The sequence below is a fragment of the Vipera berus genome, assembly GCF_964194415.1.
Source record: "Vipera berus genome assembly, chromosome: 1".
NCBI lineage: Eukaryota > Metazoa > Chordata > Lepidosauria > Squamata > Viperidae > Vipera > Vipera berus.
Window position 1 is genome coordinate 327525679 of NC_138202.1, and position 15075 is coordinate 327540753.

The 15075-nt window shown below is 38.3% G+C and overlaps 2 protein-coding genes across 5 annotated transcripts in view; one reads left to right on the forward strand and one right to left on the reverse strand.

Annotated features, from left to right (window-relative positions):
- The first annotated feature begins 114 nt into the window (after positions 1-114).
- On the forward strand, positions 115-8017 carry RPS27A (ribosomal protein S27a). The gene is made up of 6 exons (XM_081316229.1): positions 115-198; positions 291-370; positions 2244-2298; positions 5478-5563; positions 6557-6688; positions 7833-8017. The coding sequence occupies exons 2-6, from the start codon at positions 323-325 to the stop codon at positions 7980-7982; spliced, it is 471 nt and encodes a 156-aa protein (XP_081172355.1). The 5' UTR covers positions 115-198; positions 291-322; the 3' UTR covers positions 7983-8017.
- A 779-nt stretch (positions 8018-8796) lies between these two features.
- The window catches only part of MTIF2 (mitochondrial translational initiation factor 2), a 31012-nt gene continuing 24733 nt past the window's right edge, over positions 8797-15075 (reverse strand). For all 4 annotated transcript variants that reach the window (XM_081316187.1, XM_081316185.1, XM_081316186.1 and 1 more), the window contains 4 exons: positions 14657-14797; positions 10333-10497; positions 9621-9761; positions 8797-9259 (listed from right to left, as the gene is read on the reverse strand). In XM_081316187.1, the coding sequence (XP_081172313.1) occupies positions 9090-9259; positions 9621-9761; positions 10333-10497; positions 14657-14797 (617 nt within the window). In that variant the 3' untranslated portion in view covers positions 8797-9089. The remainder of the gene's footprint in view (positions 9260-9620; positions 9762-10332; positions 10498-14656; positions 14798-15075) is intronic.

Here is a 15075-nt window from a genome sequence, read left to right on the forward strand (position 1 = left end):
CAATAGGAGGCTCCGTTTAACCAAAACTACTATTCCCATCATGCTTTTCAATAATTTCGAAAGGAAACGAGCGCTGGATATTGTAGTCCTACGGTGGCTACGCGTGGCCCCTGCTGCCTCGTTTCAAGGCTGGGAAACCCCGTGCTCAGCCGAGCAGGCTCTCTTTCTGGCGTCGGCCATTCTGAGAGCGGGTGGTGGGTGAGCGCTTGGCCTACTTCGAATGTCTTTTTTTTTTCCTTAGGGTTGGCATTAAGCGAAGCCTTGATTTTTCGCTGTTTATTCCCCTCTAGGTAGAACCATCACTAGGCGCTCTACCGCCGCCATGCAGATCTTCGTGAAGACCCTAACGGGGAAAACCATTACCCTCGAGGTGAGGAAGGCAGGAGATGTGATGGGTTTCGGCCAGGGTGGTTAGTCTGCGGATCTCCAACCGGTGCTCTTTTCTAACCAGTTCCCCTTCCCCTTTCTACCTTGTTGTTGCTGTCTTTTGGAGTGGCGATGGGTGTTTTGTCGTGGGATCGTTAGATTGAGGGAAAATGGTGCCTCTGCAGAATAGAAGGCTCTTCCTCGTGGTCGTTGAAACGAGGAAATGAGCGGAGAGAGTTGGTATTTTTGTCAATTGAATAATGCCGTAGAGAATCAAATAGGAAGACTGTATTTTTTTGCAGAGGCTTAAAGGATTGAGACAAAGATGGCATTGGTTGGAAAACTGAAGGTCTGTACAGGAAATCCAGAAGATGGGAGAGTTTAGAGCAGGGGTCTTCAAACTTGGCCCTTTTATGACTTGTGGACTTCAACTCCCAGAATTCCTCAGCCAGCTTTGCTGGCTGAGGAATTCTGGGAGTTGAAGTCCACAAGTCATAAAAGGGCCAAGTTTGAAGACCCCTGGTTTAGAGTGTTCACATTTCTGCTCCGTTTTTTCATACACAAAAGTCCCGAAATAGTTGCAGATTTGATTTAGTGCTGTTTTCTAGTGTGTAGGGTAAAGCGAAGCAGAAAAAGAAGTTACAGCAAAGGCCTCTTAGCATGTAGCCAACCCCCAGGAAGACATAAGGGCAAACGGGTTTCTTTTGTGTGATGCAAATTAATTTAATCAAATGAATCTTTGCTCCTTGTGTAATGCTAGAAAAAGCTTTTTGTCTGGAGAGTAAAAATACTGAAATAACTAAAGCTTTGAAATGGGATAAATTGCTAGAGTGGAATATTTGATTTGTGTCATGTTCTCAACCCTTACTTTTACACCCAATATCCTGTGCTACCCTTATGACTCACTTATAGGATTTATTTTATGCTATTCCTATTTTATGTACTTAATGATATTGATACTGAATCTGAGCCACCCTGAGGGAAACTTTCTTTTGAAGGGCAGCACATAGTATTTTAAATTACAAAATAAATATTATGAATATACTATTTCTGTAATATTTCCCTGTTTGTTTTATTGCTTTTGCATTTCCTCAACTTTTGTGCATTTGATATGTAATGAATCATGTTAAAGCTTTGTTTGTCATTTTGGTAAAAAAAATATCTTAATTCCAAATATAGGGATACAATTAGGGCTTAAACTGAATTTTAGACAGGATAATGCTTGGTAGAATTGAAGTTATCATGCCAAGGGCAACAGGTACTAGAAGAAGTGCTTTTAAGATGAAACAGTAAAGCATTGTATAATCTAATAGACCTGTTTAAAGCCAGAATTAAGAAATCAGCAATAGCTGTAAATATTAAAAAAGCAAAAAGCTAAAATTCTGTAGAATTCAAACAAACATCTGCAACACAACACCCCACCAAAAACAATTAAGAATTGTTGATAAGAAAGACAAAAAAGTCCAGACATTGGACAGTGCCAATACCTGGAGTAGAAGAGAAGGAACTAGAGAAAATCACAAATGCAAACACCTGCAAATGGAAGTTGAACAATTGTGATGAAAGCAACTATAGTACCTATAGTAATAGGCATCTTGAGTGCAATTTCAAAACATGGAATATCATGTGAACGTGAGCATTGACAAAATCACTATTAGTCAATTGCAAAAGGCATTTTTACTTGGAATAGTAAAATAAGGTAGTTTTTAACACCATAAAACATCTGACTGTCCCAGATCATTGTGAAGGAATTAATAGGCAAAACTGCCAAATCCAAACTTCTGGCTGACAGTGCAACCAACTATAATATGTGTAATATGTATCTATAGCTAGTTTGAATCTATAAGTCTTAAGTGCGGTTTAAATTTTTACAACAGGTTGAACCATCTGATACTATAGAAAATGTCAAAGCCAAGATCCAGGATAAAGAAGGTGGGTGTGCTATCATTTATTTGTTTATGAGATTTGGGAACGGCTTGGGTCCTAAATGAATCTGGGAAGCTTGCCTCAAAAGGAGAAAACAACAAATGGAAACATAACTAAAACTGTTACGTTTGTAAAATTACAATGCATAACTTCTAAATTGTTATTTTATGATAATCATTAGGCGTGTGCATGAAATGGAAAAATGTTGTATTTTGAACCCAGAACCAATACATTCCCAAAGTTTTGCTTAGTTGTTTCAGGCTAGCCATAATTCAGTAGAAACAACCTAAAATATTTTGGTTGTCTTTTTATACTTTTATCTAGATAAAAGCCTTACCCTATAGATAAGCTGGGCAAGGCTGATGCAAACTGTTCTCTTTCCTCAGGGGCTGTCAGTATGGCATCTCGCTGGATTACCTGCCTACCAGTTTTCCCTCCTTTCTCAGCCATCACTGCCAGTTTAAATTGGCATATCAAGCCTGCCCATCTGTTTCCTGATTTTTCCAGCACTTTCCTTTCCCTCCTTCCCTTAGCCCAGGGGTCGGCAACCTAAAAAAGGAAAAGAGCCACCTGGAACCGGTTCCATCACAAATTAAAAAAACTGGGAGCCGCGTGCGTGTGTCCATGCACGCGCATGCACAAAAAACGTTTTGCGCATGCGCAAAACGGTTTTTTGCGCGGACGCACGCGGTTGCCATTTTTTTTAAAAAAGTGAGATGGAACCGGTTCCCGGTTGCCCGACGGCAACGGCCCGTCTGCAAAGCTGCCGCTTTCGGCAGCTTTGCAGACGGGCCGCGGCAGCTTCCTCAAAGAGCGACGCCGCGGACCATTCGCGCGGAGGTACGCGCCCACCTCTCCAAAGGTTTGGGGAGCTGCGCGCGCACCTCTCCAAACGGGCGGTGCCACTCTCCATTTGGAGAGGTGCGCGCGCACCACTGCCCGTTCGAAGAGGTGCACGCGCACCGGGCGGCTGGGAGCCGCAGGTTGCCGACCCATGCCTTAGCCACTGCTCTTGTCCCACTGATGTTTCTCTCCAGCACCTTTCCTTCTTTCCCTTGTAAACACCCCATATACATGAAAAGCATATTATTGAGCAACTCTTAACAGCCTTCCAGCCACCATAGACTCAGCTTTCATCATCCACTAGTCAGATGGCCAATTTAGTGATTTCACACATGTAAGAGTTTTAGTCTGGGGAACACTAGTCAAGGTAATTATGGAAGGCAATCCCATTACTTCAGATTTGACAGTAATTATTTTTTTCATTTGAAAAAAAATGAAGCGTAACAGTTCAGTCATATTGTGACTATAAATGAATTAAATATGGATTAGGTAATTATTACAATAGGAGATATGGCTGGAGGGCTGCTTTTGTTCAGATTTTAGCCTACAAATCCAGCCATCACTGGTTGAATGGTATTATTCTTCCAGATGTATGTCACATTTAGTCTGGAGTGCTCCTTTGTGTTGAAAGTGTGGAGGATTTTTACATGTATAAAACAGAAAACTGCTTTTTCTTCAGTGTGAATGTTGTGCATGCAGTAATCTTCAACATCATGGTTTTAAACTAGCATATGATAGTACAGTGCTGGATATATCACCTTTTAATATTTTTCAGTTGCTAAATATTTTAAATCTACTTTTGCTAAAAATATATACGTATTTTTTCTTTATTTAAAAATAAAGTAACTCATAAAAAGGGATTATCAGCAAACAGCAGTAATACATAAAATTAACATTTGTTATTTAATCAGCATATTCAATAGACCTGTGAAATTTATTCATAAAATGCTTATGAAGATGTTGCAAGTTGTAAAAGTATTTTTGTTCTGTATATTATTTAATATATTCTATTCTTACTTTTTCCTAATGTATTATTTTATCACATTAGTGGGGTTGGGAAATCATTTACAATATAAAGCTGATGTCAATCTGGCTGCTACTGCCAGGACAATGTGTATTTTGATACATTTCTTAAACCAGACTTGGAAAATATTGAAAATATAATTTTATTTCTTTTACAAATGGTTTAGTATGACTTGTTAAATTTTTCACTCCTTATTCTTAAAGAATTGTATTTTAAGAATTAAATGTTTCCTTTGTCCACAGACTTAATAATTTGGAAAATATGATTCTGTAAATTAATTTTAATTTGACACCCCTCTAAATCAGGGGTGTCAAATTGGCAGCCTGCAGGCTGGATGCGTTATGTGCAGGCCACGTCCACCCCAGCTCTGCAAAGGCAAAAAAATCACAATACATCACGATATATCACACAACGCAATTGAGTTTGACACCTGTGCTCTGAATAGTTCTAAATTCTGTTCAGTCTTTTGCTAATTCTAACTCTAGCAAATTATTTAGAATGGCTCATTAGAAGAAAACATACTGCAGACATGTCAAACTCGCAACGTCACATGACGTCGCGCAACATATCAGTTTTGCCATTGCCGGCAGTGGGGTGGGCGCGGCTTCCAGATGACACGTCTGGCCCATGGGCCCGCAGTTTTACACCCCTGATATACTGTATGTAGTTCAGGGTTGAATTGGGGAGTCCTTCGTGCTCTGACCTTGGCTGTTTGCCTGCAGACATTTCATTGCCCAACTAGGTAGCATCATCAGTGCTAGTAAATGCAGTGTTAGCTCCCTGTTTAGATATAGTAGCTTACCCTGCCAGTGTTGAGGTGTGGTTTTCTCCTTGGTGGTTAGATTAGGTTAAATTAGATTACTTATGCCGCCTTTATTTACTTTATAGGTAACTCAAGATGGTGAACATACACACAACCCTGTGAGATCCTTGATTAGGATATTTTTCTGCTTGATTTTTGCCTGGTGTTAATCCCTGCTTATCTGGGAACAAACTCCACACTCACTAGCACTAATGATGTTACCTAGTTCGGTTATGAAATGTTTCCAAGCAAACAACCAAGCTTAGAGAACATTAAGTATTCCGTAAAAGCCCGTTTAATACGTTTGTATATTTCAAATTTAAAAGGTCAATTAAGATGACCAAAAGCTTTATAGTTATTGAGAAGTTTCTTAAGAGATATTGTATATATTTGTTGTGCTATTTTATAACCTGATAGGATTTGAAACTTATCTGCCCTTCACAAAGCAGAACTGATTAGGGTTAACAAACAATGAAATAAATGAATTTAAAAAAAACTTTACTTTTTTCTCACCAGGGATTCCTCCTGACCAACAGCGTTTAATTTTTGCTGGCAAACAATTGGAGGATGGACGTACTCTGTCTGATTACAACATCCAAAAGGTATTTTAATATTTGAAAAGGTATTTAAATGTTTGAAACCTTTTATAATATGCAAGAGACCAATGCCAGACATCACCTTCCATCTTCTTCCAGTATCTGGCAATATATTCTGTGTGAGTAGGTCCTGGTTCTGTTAGCACAATTTGCTCTAGTTCATTTGCCATACTACCGGTATGTCCATAAGTTGTAAGTTTGTCTTATTTTAGCAAATAGGTTATTTTTGCAGGAATGAGTTTTGAAAGGCATAATGATGTATTATGATTACTGTTTTTTCTGCAGTATCTGTGATAGGTAGGCAATGGTTTCTGGTTTTAACAATTTATGTGCTACCACTTCATTTTCAAGTTATAACAAACACAGCAAATTTTCTGCATAACAATCTGTCCCTATGATCCTTCAGGTCTTCCATGGTGCACCAATCACTACTGTTAATTTAAGTCCATCCACTTTGCTGCTATTCGTCCTCTTTTACCTCTTTCCAGCATTAGAGCCTTTTCTAGGGTTGAGTTTTCACATAATGTGTCCGAAGTTTTAGCAGTGGAAGACAAAATTAAATCTTCATATATTATCTATGATTTTTCTTCAATTATTAAATTATATCTCTGTGTGTGATTCATAATGCAGTAGGCAAAGGCCAGATTTTGCATTTGGTTCAGTTATATACTTTGAATTTTAATAAAAAAAACAAGATTTCATAAGTTCCAAATTTGCCTATTTTACTGGCATTAGCATTTAATTAGGTACTGGTTATGTTGTGCTGAGTATTTATATGCTATTTTTTTCTTTAAGGAAGGTTAAGATGAACATATTCTCAGAATAGCTACATAATGAGGTTGGGTTGAATGACTTGACCAAGCTTCATGACTGCATAGAAAACTGTTTCCTGATTTCCTTGTCTAATTCTGTGCTTATTGCTGCGTCACAGAAATGTTCCAATCTGGATGTTATTTTTTATCCTTAAAAATCTTGTCTTTAAAAAAACCCCAAACTCAGGAATCGACCCTTCATCTTGTGCTGAGACTTCGTGGTGGGGCAAAGAAAAGAAAGAAGAAGTCTTACACCACTCCTAAGAAGAATAAACATAAGAGAAAGAAGGTGAAACTCGCTGTCCTTAAATACTACAAGGTAAAATCAACTTCCACTATTGCGACCTGAATTCAGGGGAAAGAGCTGATAGTAACAAGCTGCAGATTCTCAGAAAACATTAGATTTGTTTAGCCTGCCTTTTAAAATAAAACTCAAGATGATATATAATACAATAGTTTTAAATAGATGTATATGTATATATGTATACATAAGCTTAAATATATATTTATACATTTTAGAGTCAGCTTCATATACTAGTTACCAGGCTAGAAACCAGAAGACCATGAGTTCTAATCCCACTTTAGATATGTAATGTATATTGTGTGTGCATTTACTGTCAAACTCACTACCAATTCATACCAATATGAATAATATGATTTAGTATAAATTATTGCTGATGGTTTATTTTGCTAGAAAACCAGTTTCTTCCAGTGACAAATGCAACCTGTTTTGTGTATGCAGAACTAGAACTCTTGGAAGCTACTATCAAATTATTAATAAATAGTACTAGTTAAAATCTTTAAATTATGCTTTTTTATACTATTAATAATTTATCCCACAACTTTGTTCTAAAAGTCTAGATTTACAGCAATATAAAATGCAAAAAATAAAACAATATATTTTCTGTTTGCTGTCTTCCTAGCTTGAGAGCTATATAAGTGAAACTTTTGTCAATAAAGGCCAAAATCAATCATTTGGCAGTTCCTATGCCAGGTACATAGCCAGAGATACAGGCCCAAAATGCTAGTCCTTTCAACTGTGCTTGATAGCCAATGCTGGTATGCACATGCATAATCTTGTATTTTATACCGGTTAGCGGCCTGCTGAATTTTGCAGTTTCCATATACTGTTAAGGGTAGTTGCATATGCAGAATATTGCATTAGTTTAGACATACAGCTTGGGAAAGATTACTGCATTTATTGAGATTTCCAAAAAATCTAGTTTCTACTTTTACTCTCATCTTAATCAAGAATGGGTAGCTCTATTCAAGCCTTCCTTCCTTCCTTCCTTCCTTCCTTCCTTCCTTCCTTCCTTCCTTCCTTCCTTCCTATCTTACAGAGTCCTGAATCTTATCTAAATGCAGTTGCTCAAAACCTTTCATGTTCTAATTATTACAACTTTATAGATAAGCCTGTTTTTAAAGTAAATGCTACATTATTTACTGAGGATTGCTTCTTATAGGTGGATGAGAATGGCAAGATCAGCCGCTTACGTCGCGAATGTCCATCTGAAGAATGTGGGGCCGGAGTGTTTATGGCTAGCCACTTTGATAGACATTATTGTGGCAAGTGCTGTTTGACATACTGCTTCAATAAACCAGAAGACAAGTGAATATGTCTATTGTAATAAAAAACCTTTAAACATTACTGTGTCTTATTTCTCATAATTGCAAAAATGTATAAAGCAGGGACTTCTAAATATTTTTAAAGGGTGTCTGTGTTTGTGTTGTAGGAATATGTGCTCATAGTGGGGAGGATATTATGGAAATTCTTTATTTTGGATAAAGTTGTCTGCTAGCTGTAGCTCAGGCAAAGCCATTTTAAAATTATAGAACTAGAACAGCTTTTTCAAAAGCTGATGGTTTTTAATGCTACTTTTGTTTTGTCCTTTTTAGTGTTTTGTTGTCTGCTTTGGTGGTAGTTTTAGTTTCTTTTGCAGAAGTTGTGTCAACAAGATTGCTGTCCTTTTACCTACTATCATAAATTGCTTATCTTCTATACTACACATTAGGAAAAAGCGGGGTGGTTTCTTGCATTTATTAGCATACGTTTATACTATCATGGCTGCAAAATTGTATTCCAGAAATATTGAATTACTGTTTGTTTATAGTGTTACTGTATTGTGATTAGTAGTTTTCTCTTATTCATTCCCATGCAATGTTTTTGTAAAAAAAATTACAATTACCTAAAAATTACCTACAACTCTCATTTTAATATAAAGCTGAGCTGCAAAAGCAATTTGCACTCAAAGATAGATAACTACATTGAAATTATAGTGTGAGGAATGACAGCCACCCTCATGTTTCAAACACGTTCAAAAATGGTTTGGGTGTAGTAGGTTCCATAATTTAAACGTACAAAGGTGCTTAATTCAATAGCTATTGGTTTGAGTACCATAGAAAATGCAGAATTTTGATAGCAAAACACCTCATCTAAACTTTTTAATAATTGCTGAAAAACAACTTCATTAACAAATGTGTTGGTTTTCCTGGTAGTGAACATTTAGGTTTTAAAATGTTATTTCATAACACATAAATATACATCTCCTGAAATGGCAGACTTTTCCATTTTCTGTAGCCAATTTTACATTAGAAATAGTAGAAGTCTAGAACATGTTCCTGTTAATTGTACAATGCACAATACTATCCAGAAAATTCTATAGTCTGATACGGAATGAAGGTTCAAGTTTTCTTGCCTTTTATATTTTAGTCAGCTTGATTTAAAATCCTGGGTCCCAAGAAATTGTCTGCTTAACTTCCTTTGTGCTGAAGCAAACAATTTCATCTCCAACTTCAAATTTCAGATTATTATTCAAACTAAGTCCACAATCCATGCCAGTCTTTGCAATTGCGATATCTTCCTTATGATGCTTCAGAGACGATAAGCATCCTAAATAAAACAAATGAGTAAAATTTCAGTACAAGTAATAGTGCATAATTCATTAGAAATGTCAGTAAATTGGGAGTTGATTATGCCGTAAGGGTGGCTTTTTATACCTAGAATTCATACAGAATGGCTTTAATTTATACTTTGTCTATGAAGTAAATGAAATGTAGCAAAAATACTAATCAGAACTAAAGGTAAAGGTTCCCCCGCACATGCGTGTTAGTCGTTTCCGACTCTAGGGGCCGGTGCTCATCTCCGTTTCAAAGCCGAAGAGCCAGCGTTTGTCCGAGGACGACACACATTTCAACAAAGCAGAATCTGAGTAACAAACATAGCTACCTAGTTAGATATGCACTTTACCCACCTGTCCAAATACATTCTCCATTGCGAATTAATTTAAAGTTCATTTTTTTGTTTAATTGTCCTTTCTGCACTCTACAGCCAGCCACTGGAACTTTATGTTTTCCTACATCAATCTCAAAGGTTGCTAAAACAGCAGCTTCTCCTGAAATAAAGGAAACATGAAAATCATAATGGTTAAAATGTAGACTTTAAAACCAGCTTAAACCAACAAATCACTTAGCCTCTTGTGCTAAAATCTTCCATTATCCCAATTTTGTACTTTTAGTTATATCGCATAGCAAAATTTTCACTGGTTTACACAATTTGGTCTTTTAAGAGAAAACTAGAATTTTTTAAAAGTCTGGGAACGCAGTTATCTGCTGTTAGATTTGCACTATTGAATGCAGCTTGATTTTTATTTTCTCCACAATAGGTCTAGAACAATTGAGTTTTTAAAAAACATCTGCAACATTCTGTGCTTTATTTCCTTTAGTGCAGTAATCAAAAATAACCTTACATTATTTCTTTCATAAATATTTGTATCCTAGCAGTATTCAACCTGTAATAACTGTCCTGATCCTAGAAGGCAGCCTTACCTAAGTTTGGATTCTACAAGCAGACGACAAAACTGAAGGCTACCAGCACAGCAAAGTTTATGAAGCCCAGATTTCTGCCCCCTCCCAATTATCAACTAGATAACTTCCAGAAGCTCACTTCTGTAATATCTGAAGTACCTAGTACATGTTCCTCTTCACCAAGGGGCAAAGTGTTGCTGAGCTCTTCCTGTAAATCCTCCACAAGCCGATAGATGATATTGTGTATTTTCACCTTTACTTTCTTTTTAGCAGCCATCTGCTGAATAGATTTATGTGCCTTTACATTGAACCCATAGATGATACCTGTCAAATTAATAACAACAAATATAAAGTACTGTTGCTTCTCTTTTATTAAGTTCAGAATGTACCAAGTACCCAAGACAAGGGTGCAACAAAGGTTTTTACCTCCCCAAGCTAAACTTTGAAATCCAGGCAAATTCACTTATGCCTGGTTTGTATATTCTTTCAAACTATTTTTAAGAGTGGGAAATACGCTTTGGTTGCTGAAAGATTTACGGACATGTTTGGGTTCTGGGATTTTACCAAGCACTGTATCCTGAGACTTGGTTCAGACATGGTGTATTGTAACACCAATATGCTTAACTATTTTGTTGAAAAAGGAAGAATTTGCAGGATTAATACGATTCATTCACCCTAGTAAGCCTCAAAGCAGCAAAATTTGAACTTCAGCAGAAAGCCTGTACATCCCGACTGAAAAAACTGGATTTATACACTCCCAATTTCTTGGCAGCCAAGAAAATAATGGATATTGTCACAAATTAATCAGGGCTCATGGATAAAGTAAATTTTGGAAAGTTCAACATCCCAAAGTTTCAAACAGGTCTTACTTATAACTGACTAGTTTATTTCAAACAGTTATTTTCTGATTAATATGTGTAGTTGTTAGCTGCAAAGTCGTGTCCGACCCATCGCGACCCCTAGGCCTTCCTGTCCTCTACCATCTTCTGGAGTCCATTTAAGTTCACGCCTACTGCTTCAGTGACTCCATCCAGCCACCTCATTCTCTGTCGTAGCCTTCTTCTATTGCCCTCAACCTTTCCCAGCATTAGGCTCTTCTCCAGTGAGTCCTTCCTTCTCATTAGGTGGCCAAAATATTTGAGTTTTAGCTTCAGGATCTGGCCTTCTAAAGAGCAGTCAGGGTTGATATCCTCTAGGACTGACCGGTTTGATCACCTTGCAGTCCAAGGGACTCGCAGGAGTCTTCTCCAGCACCATAGTTCAAAGATTAATATGTAACCAGCCAGATTTCATGGAAATGAACTAAAACTGCAATTTTTCTGGCTTTTTAGACAATTATGGAAGTACATAAATTCATCATCCATGCTGAAGTTGAAACTGGTTTTAGAAAAGGTCAAGGAATATAATCCTTATTGCTAATGACCACTGGCTAAAAAGTAGTTGCTTCCTTGACTCAGAAGGGTCTGATTGCATTTATTACGTCAAAGTGTGAGATGTGCATAGGAAAACAGGATCCCAGAATATCTCATTGTTCTCATGCAATACCTACACACAGTAAAGGTCAGGAAGCCAGAGTATAGACAGAATTTAGCAAAACAGGCAAAGGAGTGAGACATATATTCTCCCTTTATTCAACCTAAAGATGGAATACGTATGCAAGTAATCCTTGAGTTGCAAATGTAATAGAGCCTGCCAATTACATTTGTAACCTGAGGATTCGTTAATTGGATCACGTTAAATGAATGTAATCCCTCCCTGCTTTACCCAATGCATTTGCTAATCGAATACACAGGTCGTTAAGTGCAAATGAGGTATCTCGGGGTGGGGAAGACCATGGGGGACCCAGTGCTTCCAACCACCCAAGGCCTCCCCTGACCCATTAAGATATCTCATGCTCCCCCGCCACCGCCATACTGCCCCACTGGGTCACTTACCTTTTCAATATCTCAATGATCAAATGAGCTGTCTCCTCTCCAGGCTCTCTGCTGTTTCTTTGCCAGCTCCCAGTGGTCCAAAAGCTGAGCTGTGAGAACAGGCAGGGCGGGAGGAGCCTGCCCTGCTCAACTTGGCTGACTCACCGAGGCTGCCTGTGGAGGACACCTGATCTGCTTTTGGACTGCTGGGAAGCCTCAGTTGAAGGAGTGCAAGACTGCACCACAAAATACTTCACGCCAAAAGCTTTTGAAAAGGGAAGGCTTAGGGGGAGCGATCTCTTGCTGCTTGAAGCCTTTGGGGTACGGTCTCACACTCCTTCAGACTCACTGAGGCTGCCCAGTGCTCCAAAAGTGGATCAGGTGTCTGGCGCAGGCAACCTCGGTGAGTTAACCAAGCTGAGCAGGGTGTGCTTGTCCAGCTCTGCTTCTGTTCTCACCACTCTCCTTTTGGAGCGCCGGGAGCAGGCAAAGAAACCGCGCTGCCATACAAACCCCACAGCAAAGAGGCTGGAGAGGAGACAGCTCTCTTGAGGAGAGAGAAGTGGTAAGCCTGATCTGGAAGTCTGGATCTTTAAAAGGTAAGTGAGCGAGTGATCAGCAATGGGGTGGGGAGAAGCCGGTGGGCTAGCATACCAGGGTCAGTGCCTGTTAGGTCCCTGAGGGTGGTGGTAGATGAGAATAGGCAGGAGGAATGTTGCAGTGTCTCTGCAGTCGGTCATAAGGGTGATCAACTGCTGTGCTGCTGCAACATTCATAACTTTGGGACTGTCGCAAGTACTTTGGGGGGGGAAGGTGTCATAACTTTGAACCATTGCTAAATGAACTGTCGTAACTTGAGGACTACCTGTACTGAGACTGGGGAAGCTGGATTGGAAGAGTTTAGTTTAAAAATAGAGGAATAAATAAAATCATGTCTGCTATGCTGTTAACACTAGTCTGATAATTGAAAATTCAAAGCATTGGAAACTCTAGTAATTACAAGCAGTACATTAATAAATGGGACTAAGATTAAATATAAAGCCAAACTAATGACAGCAGTTATAGCAAGCGGCTATAACTGACAATGAACTTATTGAAATGGTGGACAGATTTTGCCTTTTATGATCAAAGACCACAATTAAGAAATATGCTTCGGTTAGCACTTTGTACTATAGCCATGAACGCCTTAGAAAAAATATTCAGATACTGGAATATTACAAAAATTAGAATAATGTAAGCTGTGGTATTCCTTGTGGCACTGAAAACTGAACTTTGAAGAAGCAAGACAAGAGTACTGATATTTTTAAACTTTGGTGTTGGAGAAGGCTTCTGAAAATACTATGGATGGCCAAGAAAAAGAACAAGTAGATATAAAACAACCCACAGTTCTTGCTTGAGGCACAAATAATTAGGTTCAATTTATCATACTTTGGACATGTTATGCAAGATGTAACCCTTTGAAAAAGTATAGAAGGTTGGGATAGGTGGACAGAAAGCGAGGAAGCAGACTGACGAAGTAAATTGCCTTAATTAGAGAAGTGCTATACACACTATTGGAAGACGTGAAAGAACAGGTTAGGAACAATATTCCTGCAGAAAATCTATGTGGTCACTAAGAGCCACCACTGATTTGATGGCACCTAATCAATCTATCAATCAATCTACACTGTCTATTTGTTTCTTTAGGTACATTTCTTTGTTAAACTGTGCCATAATGTTAAGTGTGATGGATTATATATTCTTTCCAGCTTACTTTCATAGTCCTTATAGTTAGACATTTTGCTTTATTTGTACAATGAATTTACAAATTATGAAGTTGCAAAAAATACACAAAACTGAGGAAAGCCTATTTCAAAAGTGATATTAAACAAATTTTTCTACCATCATAGACATAGGTAAAGGTAAAGGTTCCCCCGCACATGCGTGCTAGTCGTTTCCGACTCTAGGGGCCGGTGCTCATCTCCATTTCAAAGCCAAAGAGCCAGCGCTTATCCGAGGACGTCTCCGTGGTCATGTGGCCGGCATGACTAGACGCCAAAGGCACATGGAACGCTATTACCTTCCCACCATAGTGGTCCCTATTTTTCTACTTGCATTTTTACGTGCTTTCAAACTGCTAGGTTGGCAGAAGCTGGAACAAGTAACAGGCGCTCGCTCTGTTAGGCGGCACTCGGGATTCGACCCGCCAAACTGCCGACCTTCTGATCGACAGGCTCAGTGTCCTAACCCACTGAGCCACCGCGTCCCTATCATAGACATATGCAGACATAAATTATATACGAACACTGGTAATATATGAATAGCTTATCCTACACTCAGAAATTCATATGGAGCATTGATTCAGTTTCCTGAAAAGGAGCCTTGTATACCACCCTATAAGTAACATCAGATGTGTACATAACTGCAATCAAGCTGACACCAAATTTTAAGGGGTGAAGTGCGCATAAAAACTGCAAGCCACTCTGGATTTATCACTGGTTACCTAATTTACTTAATTAAACTAAAGAGCAAACCATTAGTTCTAATTATTCCAACAAATAAATTGATAACCTCAGATCACAACTCCTTACCTTGAAATGATTCTGCTAGTTTTATATCATTTTCACTAATATCCCCAATCCCACAATGAATCACATCTAATATACATTCTTCATCAGCATCATAGGTTTGCAGAATATTTAAAATGGTTTCTACAGAGCCATCAACATCACCTTGGTGAAACAAGAAACCTAGTTAATTTCAGTGGAAAGAAGAAAAATCATACTCAAGCAAGTCACATAACATAGGAAATTTATACTATTATATTGGGAAAGTGTGTTTATAAATTCAGTGTGGTGGGATTCAGCAACAAAGGCATTTAATTCTGATCCAATTATAGAAATATTTCCCAGGAGCTGCTTTTAATGTTGTGTTAAATTTGTGATTGAAAGTCCATAGTCTAGAATCCTTCAGTGGGCCTAGATGGATGCTGGGGTTTACGTTTAAAAAC